This window comes from Sapajus apella, unplaced genomic scaffold (genome assembly GCF_009761245.1).
Source record: "Sapajus apella isolate SASKATOON/1434 unplaced genomic scaffold, GSC_monkey_1.0 scaffold10, whole genome shotgun sequence".
Taxonomy (NCBI): Eukaryota; Metazoa; Chordata; class Mammalia; order Primates; family Cebidae; genus Sapajus; species Sapajus apella.
Window position 1 is genome coordinate 26,110,363 of NW_022436950.1, and position 25,885 is coordinate 26,136,247.

Here is a 25,885-nt window from a genome sequence, read left to right on the forward strand (position 1 = left end):
TAAGTTAATACTTAATAAACTCCCCATATATACATTTATATATATTTATATACATATCATATAAGATATATCTTAGTTCTATCTCTGTAGAGAACATATGTGTGTGTGTGTGTGTGTGTGTGTGTGTGTGTGTGTGTGTGTATTAGTTCTCTCCCTCTAGAGAACTAATATCTATATATCCTTCTATCCCTGACTAATACAGTGCTCATCAGGGTAATTAATAGCTTTCCGATTTTGACAAGTTCAAAGAACTCTAAGCCATCATAAGGTATGTCAAGTCAAGTGACAACTCTTCCATTCCTTTTTAATTTCTCTCTCCTTGTGCCCTCAACCTTGCCAGTTAGCAAACTAGGGAAAAAGTATGAGGAAAAGAAATATGAACAGCCTCAAAACACCACCATCACAACCCCTTCCACACTGCAACTGTCTAGCCCAAAGAAGGTTTCAGCTGAGGGTTAGGTAAAAATTTAACTTCATGTTAAATGTGGAGCTTTTATGTTACATAAAGCTGGACATATTTAATTACTGATTTGAGACTGTGTTTTGCAACCAGAGTAAACACACACTTAACTAATAATTTCATGAACACTTAAATGAATTATCACCCTATGGTAAGGGTTGAATTGCCTTCACTAAGCAGCTTTAAGGGTCAGTAGGTCACATAAATAAAGTTGTTATTATGATTACACCTCAATGTTCTAGCTGTTCAAAATGCTAGTTTACTAGTAAATTGCATTGCATATGGTATTTTTTACTTCCCAACAAAATAACAAGAATCAGACCAACAGCAATTATTGCTATCCTCTAAGACATTAAAACAATGCCTTTAAAGTTCTGGTGAAAAATTAATTTAAAACTAGAACTCTATGTCCAGCAAAATATCAACTCAGTGTAAGGCAGAACAAGAATATTTCAAATGTATGAGCTTAGATTATTTATTTCCATTGGCCTTTTCTGAAAATTACTCAAGGGGATACTCCAGGAAAATAGAAAGAGCAATCCATAAGAAAAATAGGAAAATACATAACAGGGGCAGTTGAGTATAAGCCCAGGAAGTAGAAAAGAGTGACTGTATTTAAAAGAGAAATCTTTTAAATACAGCCCTGTACACTTCAGGTATTCTCCTTTCTCTTCTATAGTTCTAGTTAGATTTGCAATGTCTGCAATCAATCACATTTACTTAAACATAATCCATTTAAAGGCTGTTTATGGGATTAAATTTTAGTATTAATTTACAGACAAAGCACAGAAAATGGAATTAAGACTACAGAACAAGTGTAAATGTTATCAATTATGACAACATGCATAATAATATAACTCAAATCAAATCAGTAAAGTGCTCTTAATGCCTCTCTGTTACAGCAAAGAATCAATAGGTACCATGTAAAGTGAATGATTAAATAAACAGAAACAGAACTCAGTCATTTGTTATAATAACAAGTAAATTAAGAGAAATATTAGTAAAAATGATTACTCAGTGAGAGTGAGAAAGATTCACTTTATTTTACACTTCAGCCCTTTAATATGACTTTTTAATATGACCTATGTCATATTAAAATGTATGTTGTAGATATTACATTAAATATCTGAATGCAACACCATAAAATAATATACTATGCATAAATATGAAATGTACTTTTCCTATATTTTAGTAGCTTTTTGTCACATAAAAAGTCAACCTTGCATTATTAATCTAAACTCTCACAAGCCATAAGCACTGAGTAAATGAATCAACAAATCGCTTTAAGCATGACTTACTACTTACTACCTGAAAGAGAATACTTACACCATTAGAGAATGAAAACGTTTCTGATGACAATCACCACCATCATTCCAAAAATCCTTCAATCTGATGTGAGTCTACCTCACATACCATAATCTATAAATTAATTATGGTGATAGAAAACAAGAAAACACTACTCTGGTAAAGCACAAGACAAGATTATAATGAAAAGCTTATTATAACCAAAAAGTGATTAGTTTTTATTTTATTCAAATATTTTATAAAATACCAGAATCCACGCATATCTTAGAGAGAAAAAAATATTACTGGCATTACCTAAGTAAATGCTATTATTTGAATTCATACAAATCTATTCTTCTTCTAGAATTATTGTTACTAAGAAGCAATTATAATTGTAAGTATTTTTATTTTAAAATAAGTGCCAGATATTTTAAAACTCTAAGGTACCAACTGCCTTTCGAGAAAATTCATTACCTGAGCTAGACTTTTATGTAATTTTCATAACAATAAACTAAACTCTCCACAGGTTTTATGTAATTTTCTTCATTTCTGATCTCTTTGGCCAACCACTTTTAATACCATTTTCTTTAGTTGCTGTGAAGATTTAAACTACCAGTCTGATTACAAAGTGAAGGTACACAAGATATAAGGAGACTGTTAAGTGGAGCATAATGCTATTTCATTCTACCTTTAAAGAAGACTAAGTAAAGTCTGACGTTACATTTTGAGGAAAGAAATAGCAAGATAGGACCTGGGAGTGATTTCTTTTAGAGGCAATTTCAAGCAGAAAAGTTAGGAGGTGAGCAGACATGATTGTGATTACATTGGGATAGAAGGTAGAGTGATCCATTGAGCTGTCTCTGCTACTAATAAACGTGTCCCTGAATTAACTATTTACTAGAAACATTTGGGTACCTCCACTGTCCACATATAAACCAAGCAGTCTGGAATATACAACCTCCAAATTCCCTTTCAGGTAAAATAATGATGACACCATATGAGTGTATGGATCTAAAAATCTGAGAGTTATGTATGACTTAATGAAAATAAAAATAAATATCATACCTTTGTATTGCCTTTCATCTTTGTTTTACATTTGTTTTGTTCCCTGGCTTCACGAAGACTTTTCTGAGTAGGCCTTTCTGGTGTATTTACTTTTTCACAACTACGATCAACTACAAGATAATATAATTTATTCTTAATATTTGCACTGTTTATCTGCATAAAATGATTACAACCAAAAATATGAAAACCAAGATCTTAATGATGCATGTATCTTTAAAAATTCATTAAATTAATGATTCCCAAACCATACCAAATTCTTTAGGTGGGTTCTCAAAATTCAGTTCCCAGAAATGCAGAATGGCATTACTACAAGGTTAATTAAATGCATGATGAGCCAGTTAGAGAGCACAATTATGATATATTCAAATTCCTGTTATCATAAGGTTTTGTGTATTTACAAACAGAGTTAAAGATGGCAAAGGAGAGAATGATAAGAAATGACAACATTTCCCAAGTCAAACTAGATAATAAATATGAAACTTTTATTATAAAAAAAGAGAATGTATTAATAAAATATTATTGTCTATGCCTCCCTATGTTAAGGATGAAAAGGAAAAACACAGGGTATTATTTAAAATGGTCGTAACACTGGTCTCCTACTTCTTGTGGACATAGAGAGCAGTCTTAATGGAATCATCTAAGAGTGAGGAAGTGACAGAAAAATTCTATTTCTCTTTCACATTTTTCTACATATAATACATATATATATATATATATATATATATAAGTACACATATTTTCACTTGTATTTCTAAACAGGAAGTTGATTTCAAAAAACTAAGAAGGTTATAATTACCAACACAAATACAAGAAACAACTCAATGTTACAAATTATGACACTAGATTTATAATAGAGGAAAGATGATGAACAAAGAAATGTCTGGATGATTTCAATGTCAAGGCTCTCTTAAGAAATCCTGAGATTATAAAGGGAGGAAAGAAAATGGCTGGCATTTATTTTCTTTTCTGACCAATTTTTTTCTTTAAAATACCAGTTCTAGACAAAGGAGAAAATCCTCAAAGTAACTCCCACAATAACGTTAAAAAAAAAAGCTCCATAACCCCATGTTACATTAAAGTACGTGAGAGACCTGGGTATTCAAACTGCCTATCCTATCAGAAGGTGCTATGAGGTAGAGTCCCACAGCATCTAGGACGCTGAAGACTAGAGAAAAGGCAACTATTACAGCTTGCTGAGATTAAAGGAAAATATTTACTTCTGATTCTCTTTTATTATATTTTTCCCTTCAAGTACCAGGAGTGTCAACCTGATAATAATTAAAAACAACGGTTAACATTCATGCCTCATTGATATTTTACTACATAATGTCCACTATTCTAAACAACTTATATGTACAATTTTATGCAATTGTCAATAATCTTGTGAAGGTCATACTACCTTTTGTTCCCAATGTATATGCAAAGGGGGTGCATATAGTAATATGAGAGGAAAGAAAAGGGAAATCAATAGGGAGAGAAACTCAAGACTCCAACAGATAATTCCAGGAATATAAGCAGGTCTCATGTAGCACATTGCTAAAGGCCACTTTTATAAAAGAAATAAAATTAAAAACCAAGCAAACAAACAAATGTGGTAAGAATAACAAAAATAAGAAGTACAAATGGGCCTGGTTTATGTGTATGCATTGTTGCTCTACAAACAAAATAAAAAATATACACTTTAATAAATTTTTTGAAAAAGATTCAACATCTAAAACCAAAACTTGAGAATAAACATTGCAGAATGTACAGGGTACTGGCAGAAAAATAAAGTTTTTCAATTATTTCCTCAATGTAGCAAGAATAAATATGATTTCCCTCTCTAGCAAGTAAGTATCACTTTTACTTACACAAAAATTTACAGAACAAATGAAAGGCTCAGACATTTAAGTCTATATAATGCTCAGGATTAAGTGCATGTAATTCTCAAATTTCATACAGCACTTCTCAATTTGACTAACATCCCAGCAAAGTCTTGGTCTCTATAACAGCATTCTCATGGCTGTCATCAAGCGTTTATTAACGACAAAGGTTATGGTACCAACTGGTACTGTGAAGTTTTCCAATTTTACTTAGGTAAAGTCAACATTTTAAGGCATGCATAACTTCTTGAGATAAAACAAACAACAAATAAACAAACACACCTTTATTTATAGAAATTCTATTTATTGTACCTCCCAGTGCTAAATTTTCCCCATTCAATTGTCCTTTCATGTGTGTACACATTCAATCAATGTTAACATGTTCAGGCTCATGGATAAATATCAGAAAGACATAAATACCATAATTTAACAATTATTTATTAAGCACTTACCCTAACTTCCTTACAGACCAAACAAAACTGAAAAGAGAATTTTTTAACTGAAAAAATTTTGAAGAAATTGTCTACAATTTACCCCAGAGAAATAAACAAAATAAGAGGTTAGGACACATGTAAACTAAAATAAGAAGATCAGTTAGAGCTATCTAATTATAATCAGAAAAAGATAATAGTGTTAAATGAAAAGACACTATATTTGAAAAAATAGTCTCTCTTTATTAATTAGACCACATAGTCTATATAATTACATGAATTTGGTGTCTCATAATGCAACTCTGAGCAGCAAAAAAAACATGAACTTAAAAATCAGCAATTAATTAAACTAATAATGAGTACTTGCTCTACTGTTAAATTTAAAGTACTAATTTAAGAGTTGCTTTGCTTAACAATATATGACATTTATTTCTTCTCTAAAGCTCTGAAGTTAGCGTTCACAATTTTTCACTTCACCAAGCATTTCCAATTTCTAGAAGGTAATCCTGAATTAATAATTTCCTATACATTATAAGATATACTAAAATGCAATTATATGTATCATTATGATCTGGTTTAAAAATAGGCATTATTGCACTGAAACTACAACCTTATAGCAAACCAAAGTAATATAAATAACTAATACAAGTATGACAATCAAAACCAGTAGATTTCATAAGCTTTTTGAAATTAAGTAATTTGCAAAAAATACTTTTATCTCATATGTAATACTAAAAAGTGCTTTCTTTATAATGTCATGTAAATATTCTATACATATGACCCTTGATAAAAATAAAGAAAAACATAATCTGTAATTGTCAGTTTAAATACCTATTCAATAATAATTCATTATTTCATAGTTTCTCCCAGAAATTTTTCTACTATTTGACCTACCATACAGAATAAATGTAAAACTGAAAACTCTTTTCAGGTGAGAAGATGAGGTAATAAAGTATTAATATCATCTTTGTATGACAGCAATTATGGGGTGATTGTTTAAAATATATTTTATCATGGTCTGAATTTTCTATAATAAACATCACTTTGGTAGTCAAAAAAGTCAAACAACAATTAATATGTCTTGTTTCCAAAGTTCAGAGTGAATGACAAGCAATTTGATATTTTCTAATTTCTAAGTAAATAATGCTTAATTTAAAGAATCTCTATTGACATGCCAACCTGTGCTCCAAATAAACGGATGGATGGGTAGATGAATGGATAAATGGAGGGGGGCAAATATTTTTGAAACTAAACTTAAATAAGTAAAGAGGGAGGAAGTAATATGAAAATATGAAGAATGATAGGAATTATGAGGAACAACAACTTAACAAATAAATTGTCTTTTTAAATTATAGTCCCTGACTAAGTATGATACCAAGTTTAAACAACTGGAGACGTGACAGAGTCTGAGAACCCACAGACATGCTGAGATCAGAAGCTTAGGGAAAAGTACTTCAAGTTCCATATCTAAAATGAGAGTGCATGTTTACAAAGTGCATAAAATTATTCAGTATAGCATCTAAATAATTAATTTTAATTAGTAGTGATACATAACTAAAAGAAACAATTTCCTTATGTTGGGTCAGAATTTCCTTTGACGAAAAGCCATTACAAAATATCACAGATCAAAATACAATTACAAGTTTAATCTCCAAAGTAACTTGTAAATGTCAGTCAAGAAAAACATGCAATATGTTCTTGTATGAATTAGCCTAAACACCAGGAGATAATTTCATAAAGGAGTTATCTGTGAAGCATCAGTTTAATTGATATGTCAAGGATAAATATATAAAACTTAAACCATTAGAATAGAATGGAATCATTAGAAATTAATTGGTGCGAACATCAACTCAATTCACAAAGTCCCTCAACCTTTAAGCTTTCTTACGTATATTCTTTTTCAGAATATCTAGTCATTTTTGGAGCTACAGTTCCTGAAATGATAATTTTTTACCATTCTTTAATATTTACAGCTGATTGTATTCTTAAGTTATCTTAATATGAAAACATTTTTTGATGTTGACAGAAATGTACATTTTTGTAAGAAATACAATAAAGAAAAAAGGTAGAAAGCAGTCACATAACACAGAGAAAATTATGTTAACATCCTGATGTGCACCCTCTAATATTTTTTCTTTGCTTCTATTCAACAGGCATACACTTGTACCAAATAAATGTTTTTACTTCTTAATATTATAACAAAAGTATTTCTTATGCATTAGTTTCAGAAACTTTTTATTATTGTATGATCAACTATAAACATTCACTGGTGGTTAAAAAGTGAGATTGCTTGCATTGTTGTGTTACTATTAATATGACTACAATAAACATCCTTATGCATACATAGTCCCTTATGAATCACTGTGCATAACTGATATTATTTAAACCTAAAATATTAGAAAAGTAGGAAGGAGGGAGGAATGAATAGGCAGAGCGCAAAAGATTTTTGGGGTAGTGATACTACTCTGTATGCTATTACAAAGTTGGACACATGTCATAAATTTGTTGAATTCCATAGAATCTACAATGTCAAAAGTGAACCCTAATGTAAACTATGGATGTCAAGTGACAATAATGCCATAGACACTCATCAGTTTGTGTGTGTGTGCATGTGTGTGTGTATGTGTGTGTGTGTGTGTGTTTTAAGTTCTGGGGTACATGTGCAGAATATGCAAGTTTATTACATAGGCATACACATGCCTTCGTGGTTGGCTGCATCCATCACCCTACCATCTACATTACGTATTTCTCCTAATGCTATTACTCCCCAATCCCTCCACCGCCTGACAGTCCCCAATGTGTGATGTTCCCCTCCTTGTGTCCATGTGTTCTCATTGCTCAATTCCCACTTAAGAGTGAGAACATGTGGTGCTGGTTTTCTGTTCTTGTGTCAGTTTGCTGAGAATGATGGTTTCCAGCTTCATCCATGTCCCTGCAAAGGACATGAACTCATCCTTTTTTATGGCTGCATAGTATTCCATGGTATAGATGTGCCACATTTTCTTTATCTACTCTATCATTGATGGGAATTTGGGTTGGTTCCAAGTCTTTGCTATTGTGAACAGTGCTGCAATAAACATATGTGTGCATGTGTCTTTATAATAGAACAACTTCTCATTCTTTGGGTGTATACCCAGTAATGGGATTGCTGGGTCAAATGGTATTTCTAGTTCTAGATCCTTGAGGGATTTCCACACTGTCTTCCTCAATGGTGGAACTAATTTACACTCCCACCAACAGTGTAAAAGCTTTCCTATTTCTCCATATCCTCTCCAGCATCTGTTGTCTCCTGACTTTTTAATGATCGCTATTCTAACTGGCATGAGATGGTATCTCAATGTGGTTTTAATTTGCATGTCTCTAGTGACCAGTGATGATGAGCTTTTTTTCATGTGTTTGCTGGCTGCATAAATGTCTTCTTTTGGAAAGTGTCTGTTCATATCCTTTGCCCATTTTTTGATGGAGTTGTTTGTTTGTTTTCTATAAATTTGTTTAAGTTCTTTGTAGATTCTGGATATTATTTCTTTGTCAGATGGGTAGACTGCAAAAATGTTCTCTCATGCTGTAGGTTGTCTGTTCACTCTGATGATAGTTTCTTTTGCTGTGCAGAAGCTCATTAGTCTAATTAGATCCCATTTGTCTATTTTGTCTTTTGCTGCCCTTGCTTTTGGTGTTTTAGTCATGAAGTCTTTGCCCATGCCTATGTCCTGAATGGTATTTCCTAGGTTTTCTTCTAGGGTTTTTATGGTGTTAGGTCTTATGTTTAAATCTTTAATCCATCTTGAGTTAATTTTTGTATAAGGTGTAAGGAAGGGATCCATTTTCAGCTTTCTGCCTATGGCTAGCCAGTTTTCCCAACACCATTTATTAAATAGGAAATCCTTTCTCCATTGCTTGTTTTTGCCAGGTTTGTCAAAGATCAGATGGCTGTAGGTGTGCGGCATTATTTCTGAGGCCTCTGATCTGTTCCATCGATCTATATATCTGTTTTGGTCCCAGTACCATGCTGTTTTGCTTATTGTAACCAAGTAGTATAGTTTGAAGTCAGGTAGCGTGATGCCTCCAGCTTTGTTTTGTTTGTTTGCTTGCTTGCCTGCTTAGAATTACCTTGGCTATGCAGGCTTTTTTTATTCCATATGAAATTTAAGGTGGTTTTTTTCAGTCTGTAAAGAAAGCCAATGGTAGCTTGATGGGGATAGCACTGAATCTACAGATTACTTTGGGCAGTATGGCCATTTTCACAAATATTGATTCTTCCTATCCATGAGCATGGAATGTTTCTCCATCTGTTTGTGTCCTCTCTTATTTCCTTGAGCAGAGGTTTGTAGTCTCCTTGAAGAGGTCCTTCACATCCTTTGTAAGTTGTATTCCTAAGTATTTTATTCTCATGAGAGAATGGGAGTTCATTCATGATTTGGCTGTTTGTCTATTATTGGTGTATAGCAATGCTTGTGATTTTTGCACATTGATTTTGTATCCTGACACTTTGCTGAAGTTGCTTATCAGCTTAAGGAGATTTTGGGCTGAGAGGATGGGGTCTTCTAAATATACAATACAATCATGTCGTCTGCAAACAGAGACAATTTGACTTTCTATTTCCCTGTCTGAATACCCTTATTTTTTTTTTCTTGCCTGATTGCTCCAGGCAGAATTTCCAATACTATGTTGAATAGGAGTGGTGAGAGAGGGCATCCTTGTCTTGTGCCAGTTTTCAAAGGCAATGCTTCCAGTTTTTGCCCATTTAGTATGATATGGCTGTGGGTTTGCCATAAATGATTCTTATTAAGATACATTCCACCAATACCTAGTTAATGAGAGAAGAATCAAATAGATGCAATAAAAAATGCTAAAGGCAATATCATCACCAATCCCATAGAAATACAAACTACCATCAGAGAATACTATAAACACCTCTATGGAAATAAAACAGAAAATCTAGAGCTCACGCCTGTAATCCCAGCACTTTGCGAGGCCAAGGTGGGCAGATCATGAGGTCAAGAGAACCAGGCCATCCTGGCCAACACAGTGAAATCCCGTCTCTACTAAAAAATACAAAAATTAGCTGGGCGTGGTAGTGCGTACCTGTAGTCCCAGCTACTCTGGAGGCTGAGGCAGGAGAATTGCTCTAACCCGGGAGGCAGAGGTTGCAGTGAGCTGAGATCCCGCCACTGTACTCCAGCCTGGTGCCTGGTGACAGAGTGAGACTTTGTCTCAAGAAAAAAAAAATCTAGACAAAACGGATAAACTGAACATTTATACCCTCCCAAGATGAAAGCAGGAAGAATTTGAATCACTGAATAGACCAGTAAGGTCTGAAATTCAATGAGGCAGCAATTAATAGCCTACCAACCAACAACAGTCCAGGACCAGACGGTTTCACAGCAAATTCTACCAGAGCTACAAACAGGAGCTGGTACCATTCCTTCTGAAACTATTCCAAACAATAGAAAAAGAGGAAATCCTCCCTAACTCATTTTATGAGTCCAGCATCATCCTGATACCAAAACCTGGCAGAGACAAAACTAAAAAAAATTTCCAGCCAATATCCCTGATGAACATCAATGCGAAAATCCTCAGTAAAATACTGGCAAACTGAATCCAACAGCACATCAAGCTTATCCATCACAATCAAGTCGGCTTCATCCCCAGGATGCAAGGCTGGTTCAACATCGGCAAATCAATAAACGTGATCCATCACATAAACAGAACGAAAGGCAAAGACACTCATCAATTTTAAAACCTTTATCAATCTGGTATGGGTGGGGACAGGTGATAGATAAAAAAATCACTGTACTTTCACTCAATTTAGCTATGAATCTAAAACTGCTCTAAAAACGAAAGTTTATCTTTTTAAAATATGAAGCCAGCTCACGAGACAGGCAGCAACCAGGTCCCAGGGACATCATGCTTCTGGATCTAGTCATATCTGAGAACATTTCCTGTGCCTTCTAACTATCTGAGCCAAAAAAAATCCACTTTGCCTAAAAATATGAATATACTTCATGTTCTCACTCATAAGTGGGTGTTGAACAATGAGAACACATGGACACAGGGAGGGAAACATCACACACTGGGGTCTGTTAGGGGGTGAGGAGGGGTAGCAGGGGGTGGGAAGATTGGGGAGGGATAACATTAGGAGAAATACCTAATGTAGGTGATGGGGGGATGGATGCAGCAAACCACCATGGCATGTGTATACCTATGTTACAATCTTGCAAGATCTGTACATGTACCCTAGAACTTAAAGTAAGATTTTTTAAAAAGTATATTTAAATTTATGTATTTTATTATATGCAAATTATGCGTTTTAATTGTACAGTTGGGTGTGTTTTGACAAATATAACCAGGCATGTAACTACTACCAAAATTAAGATATAAAACATTTCTACCATACCTCAATTTATTTTCCTATCTTTTATTTTACATACCGTATAAACGTTACCTTATGATACTATAATTTTTATTTTAATCAATCACTTTTCCTCTGAGGAAATTAGAAAAGGAAACCATAATTCTTGTTTTAACCAGAATTTAACATTTTTAATTCTCTGTATTCAATTGTGGAAAATCTTATTTTCCTTCTGGCAAATTTTCCTTTTAGCCCAAAAAAAGTTCTTTGTATTTCCTGTTGTACAGATAGGTTTGCAACAAATCTCTCAGCTTTTCTTTATCTTAAAATGTCTATATTTTATCTAAATTTTAAAGGATATTTTTATTGGGCACAAAATTCTGAATTAATTTTTTTTCCACACTTTAAAAATTTATTGTATCTATCCTCCAGTATTTCCTATGAGAAATCAGCCTGCATTTGAATTATTGTTTTCAAGATTTCTCATTTAAATTTTCAACAATTTGAACACAGCGTGTCCAGGAGTGGTTCTCTTTATGTGTATGATTAGCCCTCTTCTTAGGTGTTTAAGTTTACACTTTACATCCATTTGGGGAAATTTAGGGCCATGATTTGTTTAAATATTGTTATGCTCCATTTGCATTGTTCTCCTCTTTGAGACTTTAATTTTATTTATGTTGAATAGGCAATTTCCTTTCATCTTTTTATCTTTCTTCTTTAGACTAGATGTCTTCATTGATCTCTTGTCTAATTTACTGACACTTCTTTCATCTCTAATTCGTTGTGAAGTGCATTCAATAAAATTTTTGACTGGGTGCAGTGGCTCACACCTGTAATCCCAGCACTTTGGGAGGTCGACACGGGGGGATCACTTGTGGTCAGAAGTCTGAGATCAGCCTGGCCAAACACCATCTCTACTAAAAATACAAAACTTAGTCAGTCTTGGTCACATACACCTATAGTACTAGCTACTCAAGAGGGTGAGGCACCAGAATTGCTTGAACCTGGGAGGCAGAAGTTGCAGTGAGCCGAGATCATGCCGCTGCACTCCAGCCTGGGTGACAGAGCAAGGCTCCATCTCAACAACAACAAAAAAGAAATTTTAGTTATTCTATTTTTCAGTTCTTGAACTTCAGTTTGCTTTGGTATGTATTTTCATTTCTCTGCTGAAATTCCCCATCTGTTCACTTACTAGTATTTTCCCTTAAGTCCTTGAACATAATTGAAATATCTGCTTTAGCATTTTCTAACCTCTAAATACAACTTAGCTACTTTACGGTAGGTTTCCATTTACTGCTTGTTGTCCTTTTTTTTTTTTTTTTTTTTTTTTGCAGAAAATGATTTATTTAGTCGGAGAGAAAGAAATAGAGAAAGAGAGCACACGAGCTCCCACGCTGTTGTGGGAGGGGATTCCAGAAACGGACATCCCTACTGCTTGTTGTCTTGATTGTGGGTCACATTTTCCTGTTCCTATTCATATATAGAAATGCTTGATGATGTGCTAGGCAATGTGAGCGAAAGACTGTAAAGACTCTGGACGACTGCCTTCCTCAAAGGGATGTCATTTTTTTTTGTTCTTGAATGCAGTTCCATTTTTTACTGACGACCCAATCCTAGGCTTAATTTTATGCTGTGTTAGGGTGGATCCACGGAAAGCCCTAAATATTTCTTACGGCCCTATAACTTGACAAGACTCAAACTCCAAGCTCTGTGTTCTCTCTAGGAATGCTGTGTTAGCCTTGTTCCTGGTTTTATAAGGTGGATATGAATGTTAATGTGTTAACAAAGTGTGAAAGAGGTCTTTCCACCCAGGAATGGCCAGACTTGCAATGTCTCCCATCACCGCTTGACTTCTAGAATCTCTGGCCTCCTCATGGTCCTGTAGAATTCTATCTCCTTTGTAAGTTTGTAAGTCTCAGGTAGTGTTGTTATATATATGTAATGCAGCCTCAGCTAAGGACTCCTAGTAAACTCCCTCACAAACTGAGCTACTCCTTATTGTAGCTCTCTCTTCTCTGGTATTCTTTCCTATAGATTCTAGTTGCTTCAAAAGCTGTGAACGAGGGTCTCTGCTATTTCCAGTTATCAAGATTGCCATGCTCTTATTGGCATCCATCTCCACAAAGCTCAGTTTGGAACTTTCCACAGACCCGAAGCCATGGTGATAGCAGAGCTCACCTTATACATTTTCCTTCTGTCAATTGCCTTCTGTTACTTGAGCTGTTTTCTATTGCCTAAAAGTGTCTGATCTTATAGCTTAGATTTAGAGTTATTTATACAGAGAAGGCTAGTCTGGTACCAGGTATAATGGCCAGAAGCAGAAGTCCTTCCATTATAGTTGACTTTTTTTCTCTAAAATTAATCCATACAGTATGATATCAATATTTCTTATTTTTTATTAAAATTTTAATTTGTGAAATAACCAGCACTTATTCATTTTTAAATATCTCGAGAATATTAATCACTCATAAGGTTGAGAAATCACCAAACTATACTAAAGTAGAGCTTCATCACATTTTATACTTACCTTTAATTTCAGTAACATAGTAACTATGTCCTATTTCCATGTTCTTCAATGTTTCTTGAAGTCCAGAAACCTAAAACATAAAATTGAAAGAAATGAAGTTATATATTAAATGACTTTTAAAAAGTTACATAAAACACAGTATTTATCCATTGTAAAATATTAAAAATACTAATATCTTTTAAATTTATACCTAAATATTTTTTTAAAATAAAACAAATTTTAACAAAAGAAAAACATAATTTTAAGTTAAAATGTAATTCCACAGCTAATCATTAATTATTTTAGGCAAGCATCTGAAACATTTATTTCACGGCATAGTTTCCTGAATTAAAAATACTCGTGCACAGTTTAATAATTACTCAATTCTCTGTTTTGAGAGAGGTTTTTCATCTATTCAAATTGTTTCACAATAACTACCATCTTCATATTTATAAAATATAAGGTAATTATTTCTTGGAAAGTAAAATATGAAGAGGTTGTTTGCATTCCCAAACTCTTAGCTCATTTTCCACCCACATATATTCTCTATTTTATTAAACATGTCTTATAATTAAGAATATTTATTAGCTTGGTATCATGATTTACCCGTATTCCTGAAAAATAGACTTAAATTTAAAATTCGACCTTACAAAGCTATTTCATCTTGCATTGAATATTATTATACCAACACCAAATACCATCTGTTCAATTACATACAGATATATGCTTTCTGTACTATTACTGAATAGCAATATTTCTTTATTAACAGAAAATAACATAATTTATTAATTATAAGCTACAGATGAGTGCTCATGAAATGCGTAGGTCAAGAAAAAGAGTAAAATATTAATATCTATTCCTAGAATCCAAAAGAACTATAAATTTCAAAAATAAACATCTTATTCAGAATAGCATAAGATTAACAGAATAATTGTTAATGTAGTACTGAGAATTCCTGTATGTCCCATACCCCTTTTTCCCCATAACATCATACAATGTAATGACATATTTTTCACAAAAAATGAACCAATATTGATACATATTATGAACGACAGGTTATATTTTTAGTTTTATTCATTTTTCCATAATGTCCTTTTTATGTTTCAAAATCGTAACCAGAATACCATGTTATAACTAGTTTTTAGGTCTCCTTTGCCTCCTCTGGATTGGGCTAGTTTCTCAGACCGATATAGCTTGGATATTTGACCCACCTCCAATGTGATCCCCAGTGTTGGAGGTGGGGCCTAGTAGGAAGATCTCTCATGGGTCATGGGGAAGATCTCTCATGATCGGCTTGGGTCCCTTCCTTCCCACTGTTCATAGGAAATCTAGTTGTTTCAAAGAGTCTGGGATCTCCCTCCTCTCTCTTGCTCCCTCTCTTGCCATGTGACACACTTGCCCCCCATTCACCCTCCACTGTGAGTAAAAGCTTCCTGAAGCCCTCACCAGAAGCAGATGTTGGTGCTATACTTTTTGTACAGTCTGCAGAACCATGAGGCAAATAAACTTCTTTTCCTTATAAATTATGCAGTCTCAGGTAATCCTTTATAGCAACACAAAATTGACTAATACACAGATTTTCCCTGATTTTAATGTACTTGACAATTTTGAGGAATGTTAATCTGACACTATTTTACAGAATAGCCCTAGATTTGAGGTTATCTGATATTTTTCCCATGGTTAGACTAAAGTCAGAATTTGCAAGAAGAAGACCATCGGGGAGAAATGCCATTACTAGCATATTACATCAGAGGTACATGCTACCAACATGACTTAAAACTGATGATATTAACCTTGATCCTTTGATCACATGATGAGAAGGTTGCCAGGTTTCCTTACTGTAAAGTTACTTTCTTCCCTATTTCCATTGAATTTCTGGATGCAAGTCATTACTTATGAAGTGCAACCAACATTTAACAACTGAGTTGTTAAGCTCCACCTACTGGAGGGAAGGATTATCAACATATATTACTTGGGATTCTTCTGTATGAGAGATTTGTCTACTGTCTCATATGTCTTTATTCATCATTTATTTATACCATGAAGGAATCAAAGACATTTACTTTATATTTGGGGTTATAATTCAACAACACTATGTTATTTTGTTGCTCAAATTGTTTCAGAAGTTTTGATCACTGGAAGCTTTTTCAGGTTGGATTCCTATAATGAGGAACCTGACTCTATTGTTTGATGTTTGAATGTTTGAGTGTCAACAGCCTTTAACATTTATCTCCTCCCTCTTCCCCTTGTGCCCAATATCTGGACAACTGGATAAAAATTCCTGGGTACTCCCCCTTGTCTGGTACTGAGGAGAGACTTAAATAGTTCAAGCCTCACCCCACATATGAGAATTCTTACCCTGGCTCTAACCCCCAACCACAATAAAAACTCCAAGCCAGTCTCCCTTCCTTGCTCTCTCAAGTCATTTCAGAAATGCTTGGGAGGTAATGTGCAGTTCTCCTCAGAAAACTCTATTACACAAGTAGTGAACTTATTCACAGCCTGTGTGTGTGTGTGTGTGTGTGTGTGTGTGTGTGTGTGTGTGTGTGGTGTTACCAATCTGAACATCCAAATCAAATCTCATTGGGGATCCACTGACCTCTGCAGGTACCCACTACAGTTCCTTTGTCATAACTTGACATAACCATATATATATACATATATATATTTGAGATGGAGTCTTGCTCTGTCACCCAGGCTGGAAGTTGCAGTTGGCTCACTGCAACCTCTGCCTCCCGGGCTCAAGCGATTCTCCTGCCTCAGCCTCCTGAGTAGCTCGGACTACAGGCATGCATCACCACATCCAGCTAATTTTCGTATTTTCAGTAGAAACAGGGTTTCACCGTGTTATCCAGGCTCGTCTCAGACTCCTGACCTGGTGATTTGCCCACTTCGGCCTCCCAAAGTGCTGGGATTACAGGCATGAGCCAACACACCTGGCCAATACCCCATAATTTTGTGGAGTCTTTTTTTCTCTTCTGTGCTACTTTTTGAGCACTTCCTTACAAGAAAATGTTCCAAGTGCTCCAGGCTCATCTAGTATTTTCTCTGCGCAGCCCTGGAGTCAGACATTTCTCCAAAGAACCCTGGTTTTCTTTCCTTTTACTAAACAGTGATATTAGAAACCAATATCTTAACACTGGATATGCTAATTACTTGTGAAGTGACATTACTCCTAGATCCTCCAAGCAGACAGACTTAATATATATATATATATATAGATTTAGATTTAGATTTAGATTTTGTTTTTAGTATATATACACACACAAGTTTTTAGTATATACACACACACACACACACACACACACACACATAAATATTGAGTTAGATTCCCATGATCCAAAAAAGACAACGTATTATACATATGTACTTACAAATCAATTCTATTTCACCTTTTTTGGGTCATGGAGCTCTAATAAAATTTTGAACAATATTTTCAATAGTTTTGAAAATTATAAACAAAATTATAGGTTTTTCATTGTATTTTAAATAAATGTTGATTGACTGTCTATTATCTACAAAAGAAATTTGAAAACATACATTTCCTGTTGGGTTTCTGTCATTTCATAGTGTGTTTTCACTCTTTCATATACAAACTAGATAATATTCAAAATTTTTTAAGTATTATACAATCCTTCTTTATGCAAGGTATAGGTTTAAAGAGAAACACAGTAAGCTAAATGCTTATTAAGATAAGGTTTTTAAAGAAGTGACAATCAGGAATCCAGAGAGAAAACATAAGATGCTTCTTATTGCTCTTAACTGCCATCCTAAAGTTTTGGTTGGAAATGAATTCTCAGAGCTTAACTGTATCAAACATTGAAATAAAGAAATATTCAAAAGATAAACACAAAAGGTAAAATATCTTCTATTTTAGATTATAAACTTTTCATATATTTTAATATATTTTCTCTATACACATATTTTGCATAAATTCATTCTATAGCTTCATGACACACTACTAATAGGTTCATTTTAAAAGGCTAATCTGTGCCTGTACACCGAGGGTATACCTGATTAGTATGCTACAACAGAAAGAAAGGGTTGGTTGGCCATAAATTATTCTTTGTATGAAGGGTAACCAAACAGTTTCAGTTCATTAAGTGGTAATCTTGGCTTGCTCTGCAAGGACACACCCAGAGAGCTGATAGGACTAGGACTATATTCTGTGCCCTAATTTGGAAAATAGGTTGATTGAGCCTTGGTTTAGACTGGTATAAAGGGTGTTCGACAGTCACTTTGTCCACTTAGCAATTTTGATTCAGAGAATTATGAGTCTTCCACCTTTTGCAATAGATACCAGATATTTACACAGCCTTTCCTATAACCAGGACTTTCATTGGCTCCATCACTCCTATGTACCCATTTTGGATTCTGAACAAAATCTGGTGATATAAGGAACAATGTAGAGTATGGAATTTATCCTGAGAATGGTGGCTGCTACATCCGGTTTCCATCGACAAGCATAACACAATTCTGGAAGAGTATCAAGTATTCAGTATCAGCATTGCCCATGGTAAAACTTGTGGTGACAGCCCAGTGGTGGCAATAGCAACTCCTATTTAAATTTGACTTTCTCAAATTGTAGTGAATCTGCCATCTTGATCAGCAAATTTGGTTGAGAGAGAAAAGCTATTTATAAATCCTAAATGCTTCATTTTATTTTCTTTTTTTCAATGTTCAGTTAAGAGTGGGACTAAGTGTTCCATATTAAATATCAAGAAATTAGCTCTTTAGACTTTTCCCATTAATAAAGATTTTTCAAATTGGGATATTTTTAGGGTAAAAGTGAAATTTATTAAAAATTACCCTGTGCAAATAGGTGTAAATCTGGAGTGCTGGAACAAATGAGGACACAGAGTGTCCCGTAACATAAAAGAAGGAGATATTCCATCCAATAGAACAAAGAAGTGAAAAGAGTTCTGTGCTTGAGGGCTGAGATGCCCAAGGGACGAGATATAATAGATACATTGTCAGATGTGAGTCCTAGTTTACCCACCAAGTGAAAAATGCAAGTGGGGTCAGTTGGAAATGAAGGGCAAATAAAGCCAGATAGTCTAGGGATACCCCAGGAATATAAATACACTTGCTCTTAATTTTCCAGGGAATAGCCTAGGAAAATTGACAACCCCTAAAAGAGTCATATTTTACATTCTGCTAGAAAAACATCCTACTCTCCATGTGGTGTTGAAAATTGGCTGAAAAAGGTATATCTGTGTAGATGGACCCTAACTGGTTTCCAAATTGCTCATGGCTTGTATTTGCAGTACAGAGAAATCAGAAGCCTCAACTACCTCAGTGGGGTACATAGAAATGTTAATATTTGATGTACCAAAGCAGAAAAAAAAAAAAAACTAGGGTTAGGATAATGAGGCCGCAGATATAAAGGAGCTCACAGGTATTGTGGCAGTGGCCATGGATTTAGCAAGGTGTGGTTCCTACCCAGGAATCATCCAGGAGCTACCCAGAACTATCCAGGAACCATGTACCTGTACACCACCAACCTAATCAAACCAGCACAGTACACTGGAGAGTGAAATAGCCTGAAGACTTCAAGCTATATGGATAGATAAGCAACTTTTTTTACCAGGAACCATCAGGGGAAGAATAAAAAGAGAATGCCATTTGAAGGAAGAAAATTAGTACTAATAACTATGTTTTAGCTAAACATTCAGTTAATATAATATTCAAATACCCAGTGTTAAACCCAAAGAGACTGGTATAACTCATAAAGTTTGGGACAGTCTTTAGTATGCAGGTTGTCTTTTGTCTTCAGCAGAAGTAGGGGTTCAAAGACAAAATAAAATCAGTTGCAGATATAATAAAGATACAGTTCTTTGCACATCTGAACAGTAGTGTGCAAAATTCAACTCTAACTCATAGATCAAATGATTTTAACTTTTTAAACATGTTTTAATCTTACACATTTATCAATCTTAAGACAAATAATTTATCCCTATATAATGAGTGAGAAAACAGACATATTTAAATAACTTGAATCCTCACTTGGCTGTTTACAGCACAACTGGAATTCACACCAGCCATTCCCAATCCTTAGCTCTTTCCACTAAACCATCCAGGAGCACCTTGAAACACAAATATTGTACATGGTATATGAGAGATGAGCATGAGACCAGGAGGACTAAAGAGAGTAAGATGGGTGCAAAAGTTTAAGCTTGGCCTGTCTGGAATAAGAAATAGGAAAAGAGATCTCAATCTAGCTCCTAACATCTCAGGATATAGAATAAAGCCTTTTGTTGGGAGACTGGGGAAGACAGATTAGACGAAAAGCAAGGGTATGAAATTCTGGAGGTTTGATTATAATGCCATAAAAATTTAAATTACTGTTAAACTCATTCGTATTAATCCATTCTCACACTGCTATGAATAAATACACAAGACTGGGTATTTTATAAAGAAAAGATGTTTAATTGGCTCACAGTTCCACAGGGCTGGAAAGCCCTCAGGAAACATACAATCATGGCAGAAGTCACGTCTTCACAGGGCAGCAGGAGAGAGAATGAGTGCAAGCAGGAAAAATGTCAGACATTTATAAAACCATCAGATCTCATGAGACTCACTCATTATCACGAGAACAGCATGGGGGAAACTAACCCCATGATTCAGTTACCTCCACCTGGTTCCACCCTTGAAGGGGATTATTACAATTCAAGATGAGATTTGGATGGGAACACAGCCAAACCATATCATCATTGTATTCAATATTACTTATAATTCAAACATTCAAAACACAAATTTAAATTCAAGCACATAGGGCATTGAGACAATGATGTTGTGCATTTTCATAGCTAATGACAAAATTAAACACACAAAAGACAAAATTAACTTGATTAACGCATGTCTTAACAATAAAATTATAAAAAAAAGAGTATTATCATCATGTAAGCTTTTGTAGCTTCTGAAAGTTTGGCCAAAATGAAAATCTCCAGAAAACAATAATAGAATGTTAAGCGTAGTTGTGGTTTTACATTTTCTAATAAACTGATAAATGGTTTTAATGTGGTATATAAACATTTTGTTTCTTTTTCTTAAATTTTATGCCAAAGGTATCTTACCTACTACCCTAGGCCTAGGCCTATTGATAAACCCTAAAAGGATGTCACCCATTAGCAAAAATAACCAAAAACTTGAGTCAGTACCTAAGCATGTCGAATAATCATTTGGGAGAAAATTGAAGGGAGTTTTTATTTATTAAAATATCTCATATAAGTTTCATAACAATCTTAAAAGGTAGGTCTTTGGTATTTGCAGCTACCTTTTATATGAGAGAAATCTGAGCTCCAATTTGTTTAAATAACTTTCCTAAGGTTAATTTTTATAGCTGTCAAAGCTAGCATTTAAACCCAAGTTTGACCATAATGGCTAAGTTTTTTCTTCTAACTGCAATTTAATAATCTTCTATAAATTTATGCCTAAACTAAATAATATTTAATTTTTTGAGACAGTGTCTCACTCCGTTGCCCAGGCTAGAATGTATGGAGTGGTATGGGGCCATCTCAGCTCACTGCAACCTCCACCTCCCACAAATATAGGTTCAAACTATTCTTGTGCCTCAGCCTCCTGAGTAGCTGGGATTACACGCGTGTGCCACCACACCTGGCTAATTTTTTTGTATTTTTAGTACAGACAGGGTTTCGGCATATTGGCCAGGCTAATCTCAAACTCCTGACCTCATGTGATCCACCTCCCTTGGTATCCCAAAGTGCTGGGATTACAGGCATGAACCACCACCCCTGGCCTAATTTTACAATAATATTTATAGGTAGTGAAATGGAGAAATACTTTTTCTGAATGCTTCTAAATGGATCTCTTTCACATGAAAATTGGTTTAATATGTTTTAAAATTAATCACAGAAACAAAACCAGTATTTCTGCTTGTATTACTAAAAAAATGATTAAAAGATCATTTTAAGGCATCTTTGACTGTATCTTTACCTGCCCAACTGCTCTGTCTCTTTCCAAGGAGGTCAGCATTTTCTCCTTTAGTAAAGTATGGTGCTTCTCATGTAATACCCTTATAGTTGGTTCATAAGATGCATAATGTAACTTCAACCTATAAAAAATAAAAAGTCAATAGCATCTTAAGGGGTAATTGAATTAAATTAGTGATTTCCATCTAACATTGAAACCATTTTTTTTTTTTTTTTTTTGCTGTGAAATAAAAATGAATAGTCATGTAAAGGTTAACACACTACAGCCAAGAAGCAGAAAAAAGCATGCAACTTCACTGCAACTTGAGGGTGGAGGGTGCAGAGAGAGAGCAAATCACATGTCTTAACGAGTCCTCTATTTCCTTGCTGTGTCCAAGTATGTACTCAGAAGACTGATGCTACCAATGGAATTTTTTAACATGCAATTTGTTTTGTCAATTTGGAAATAACTGTCAGAAAGACAAGGGCCACAAATAATGGATGATTAAACATGGAGTGTCGTTCACATCAAAATAAACTAAAGGATAGTCTTCAAAACAAGTTTGACTATCTTGTATTTTAAAAATTAAGAACAAAATATATTTATATCTAAACAGAAGAAATAATTCAACCTAGTATGTAAACAAATACCTTTAAAAATCTGTTTTATTTGAAAATGACCCCAAAACATTTTTATTAAAGTATAATTTACATGGATAAAATATATAGATCTTAAGTATTACAGTTCAGAGTTTTGAGAAATGCACATCTAAATAGCATACATTATTAAAATATGAAGCGTATCTAATATCACAGAAAATCCTAGAACTTCGTTTACTTGGTATCATATAACATGTTCTCTTTTTTAACTGGTTTATTTCACTCAGCATAATGTTTCTTTAGATTTTTCCATATCGCTTTACATAGCAATACTTTACTCCTTTTTACTATGAGTAGTATTCCCTTTTATGTATGTATATATCCCATTGTGTTTATTGTATATTTTGCTGATGAAAGCTTGAGTGGATTTTAGTTTGGGTTATCATGAATAAGGCCTCTTTAAACATTTTATATAAGTCATATAAGATTTTTTTTGGTCATATACCTTCATTTATTTTAGATAAGTACCCAGGAGTTTATGCTGGGTTGTAATTTATACTTTCAACCTCTATGACAGTCCTGGTTACTCCACATTCTTGTCAACCTCTGGTGATGATCAGTCTAATAAGAATTTATTAATTTCATTATCAAATTTGTCAGTTTTATTATATTTTCCATTAACCAACATCTGACTTTGTTGATTTTTTTGTTTGTCCATTTTTTGTTGATTTCAGCTCTTATTTTTCATTGCTTCATGTTTCTTGCTATGTAATTTGTTGTTTTTAAGCTTCTAAGATGACATTAGTTTTAAAACTTTCTTTGCTAAAATAAGCATTTAAAGCCATCAATTTCAATTTAAGCTGCATTGGCTGCATTTCAATATGCTGCATTTTTAATCATTCAGTTCAAAATATTCTCTAATTTCCTTCTTTGCCTCATGGATTATTTAAAGTATACTACTTAGTTTCAAAATATTTGGGAAACTTCCTGAGATTTTAAAAAATTGATTTCTAACTTAATTTGCTTGTGGTTAGAAAGCATTCTTTGTATGACATCAATCCTTTTGAAATGTATAGAGGCTGGTTTTACAGCTCAGTACGTAATCTATTTTGGTGACAATTCCATGTGCACTGGAAAATTCAAAGTAGAAGTCAAGAAATGTTAACTATGTTCAATTGATTGACAGTATTCTTCTACACAATCTCTGGAATCTCTATTTTGCTCAGAGCTTCCCAGGTGCTGTTTTCCTGCTAGGATTTGTGTTTTCTCATCCTATACTTCCAGAAGTTATGTGGTCAAAGACTGAAGAAAACTATTACAGATATTTCTTAAGCTACATTTCATGTACCTCCTTCCTTCTGTGTACACCATGCTGCAAGTTCCAGCTACCTCTGCAGCCCTGAACTCTGATCTCAGCCTCCTCAGCTCTGAAAACCACCATGCTCTGCTTGGGTTATATCTGGTCTCCTCTGTTAGAATAGGAATCTATAGGGGCCAGGAAATAAGTAGGGTCCTGGCTCACAGCATATTTGGTCCATGTACCCACCCAGTGATCAATTCCAGTGTTCCTGAGTAAATAATTTGGATTGATATACTTGGCAATTGGAATAAGCTAGCAGAATGGGGAAGGTTATCCCCAGCCTCTTCGTGGATGTCAAATCCATCTATGAATATTTCTTCCTACACTTTCTAATACTGAGTGTTAAAATCCTTAGTATAACTAAGGACATTTCTGTTTTTCCTTTCGATTTTATCAGGTTTTGCTTCATGTATTTTGAAGCTCTTATATGAGAGTAATGCATATTTAATATTATGCGTTCCAGGTAAACTGACTCTTTTTATTATATGAAATGCATGAAATGTCACTTTCATTTTCTCTGGTTCTCAGGATGCCCCTGAGAATGCTTTTTCTGTAGCCCTATGGGCTTACAGAGGTGGTCCCCATTTCCTAGAAAGAAGTAGTTCCTCAGCTGTGCTGCAAAATGGTGAAAAGCCCACTTCCCCACAAAGTAACAAGTAACAGATGCTACCCCCTCCCTCAATGGAGGTGGTCCCTTCCTCCTCTCCTTAGTGCCAAACTGATGGTGTGATCAGGGAGGAAAGAGACTATACATCTAAACTGCTGCAAGAAATAGTCAGCATGTACTGGCAGGAACAGGGAAAGTAACCCCCAAGACTAGATTTTGAGGTAGTTGATAAAGGGGGTTGGAATGCAAGACTAGATAAACAATAATTCCTTGACCTCAACACAATGGATTTAACATTATAGTAAGAACCCTAGCAAATAAGGTAAATTCACTTTAAAAGTGGTCCTTAGAAACTTGGAAAGATAGCCAATACCCCTAAGGCTAAGTGGAAATGCTGGAGCTACCCTGGGAGACAGTAGAGGAAGCACTCCATAACACCATAGCAATTATATACTATTATAAATAGCCTCAATTTTTCTGCAAATTACCCCTGGCTATTTAGTTGCATGGCTACATACTGGGGGAAGATATTTTAAGAAGATGCCATTCAATTTCAGAAACCTAAAGCAGAATCGTGACCCCTCTGTTAGAATGGGAATCTATAGGGGAGAGGAAATAAGTAGAGTCTTGGCTAATGTCTGGCTCACGGCATATTTGGTCCATGTAAGCACTCAGTGATGAATTCCAGTGTTCCTGAGGAAATAATCTGAATTTGTATACTTAGTAATTGGAATAAGCTAGCAGAATGGGGAAGGTTATCCTAACCTCTTCTTGGATTTCAAATACACCTGTAATGAACTATCTGATATTGTCCCAGAGGTTCTATTTATGTTTCATTAGTCTTTTTCTGAGTCCCTGCTCATTTCTTTTCAGCTTTTTTCTCTTTGCACACCAGCTTGATTATTTTCTAACTTCCTGTCTTCATGTTCATTGATCTTTCCATTGGCAATGTCCAATCTTCTAAATCCTATTAGTAAATTTTTCATTATGCATATTATTTTTTTCAGTTCTCAAATTTCAGTTTAATTCTTTATCACTCCTTACAGTCATCATTTTCTTTAAAACGCTAAGCATTTCATAATAACTGTTTTAAAGTCTCTGTCTGCTAATTCTGTAATTCTCTTTTCTTTGTGACTGTTTCTGCTTTTTCCTGATCATAGGTCATGTCTTCCTGCTTCTAGATAGATCTATATCTTTAGATAGATCTATACATATAAACTTTATTTATTGATGTTGAACATACATTTGTCTGAATTTTGTTTTCTTCCTTTAAAGAGTTATTTTCTGACAGTTAATTTCCTAGTGAATCAGCTTGAGTTTTTCAAAGCTTACCATTAAGCTTTTTGCAGAAAAACTCTAAAGTAACACTTTCGCTAGGACCAATTATGTCTGCTTGTATGGCACAGCTTATCAAGGATATGAACTAAATG

The 25,885-nt window shown here is 34.4% G+C and overlaps 1 protein-coding gene across 3 annotated transcripts in view; it reads right to left on the minus strand.

Annotated features, from left to right (window-relative positions):
- LOC116551470 (sperm-associated antigen 16 protein) overlaps positions 1-25,885 on the minus strand; it is a 193,200-nt gene that overhangs the window by 104,527 nt on the left and 62,788 nt on the right. Inside the window, exons 7-10 of one of the 3 annotated variants that reach the window (XM_032277659.1) lie at positions 21,914-22,031; positions 13,979-14,048; positions 2,810-2,919; positions 120-1,879 (exon numbers count right to left, since the gene is read on the minus strand). In XM_032277659.1, coding sequence (XP_032133550.1) covers positions 1,829-1,879; positions 2,810-2,919; positions 13,979-14,048; positions 21,914-22,031 — 349 coding nt within the window. In that variant the 3' untranslated portion in view covers positions 120-1,828. Of the gene's footprint in view, positions 1-119; positions 1,880-2,809; positions 2,920-13,824; positions 14,049-21,913; positions 22,032-25,885 lie in introns of those variants that run through there. The other 2 variants (XM_032277658.1, XM_032277660.1) reach the window with 2 other exon arrangements.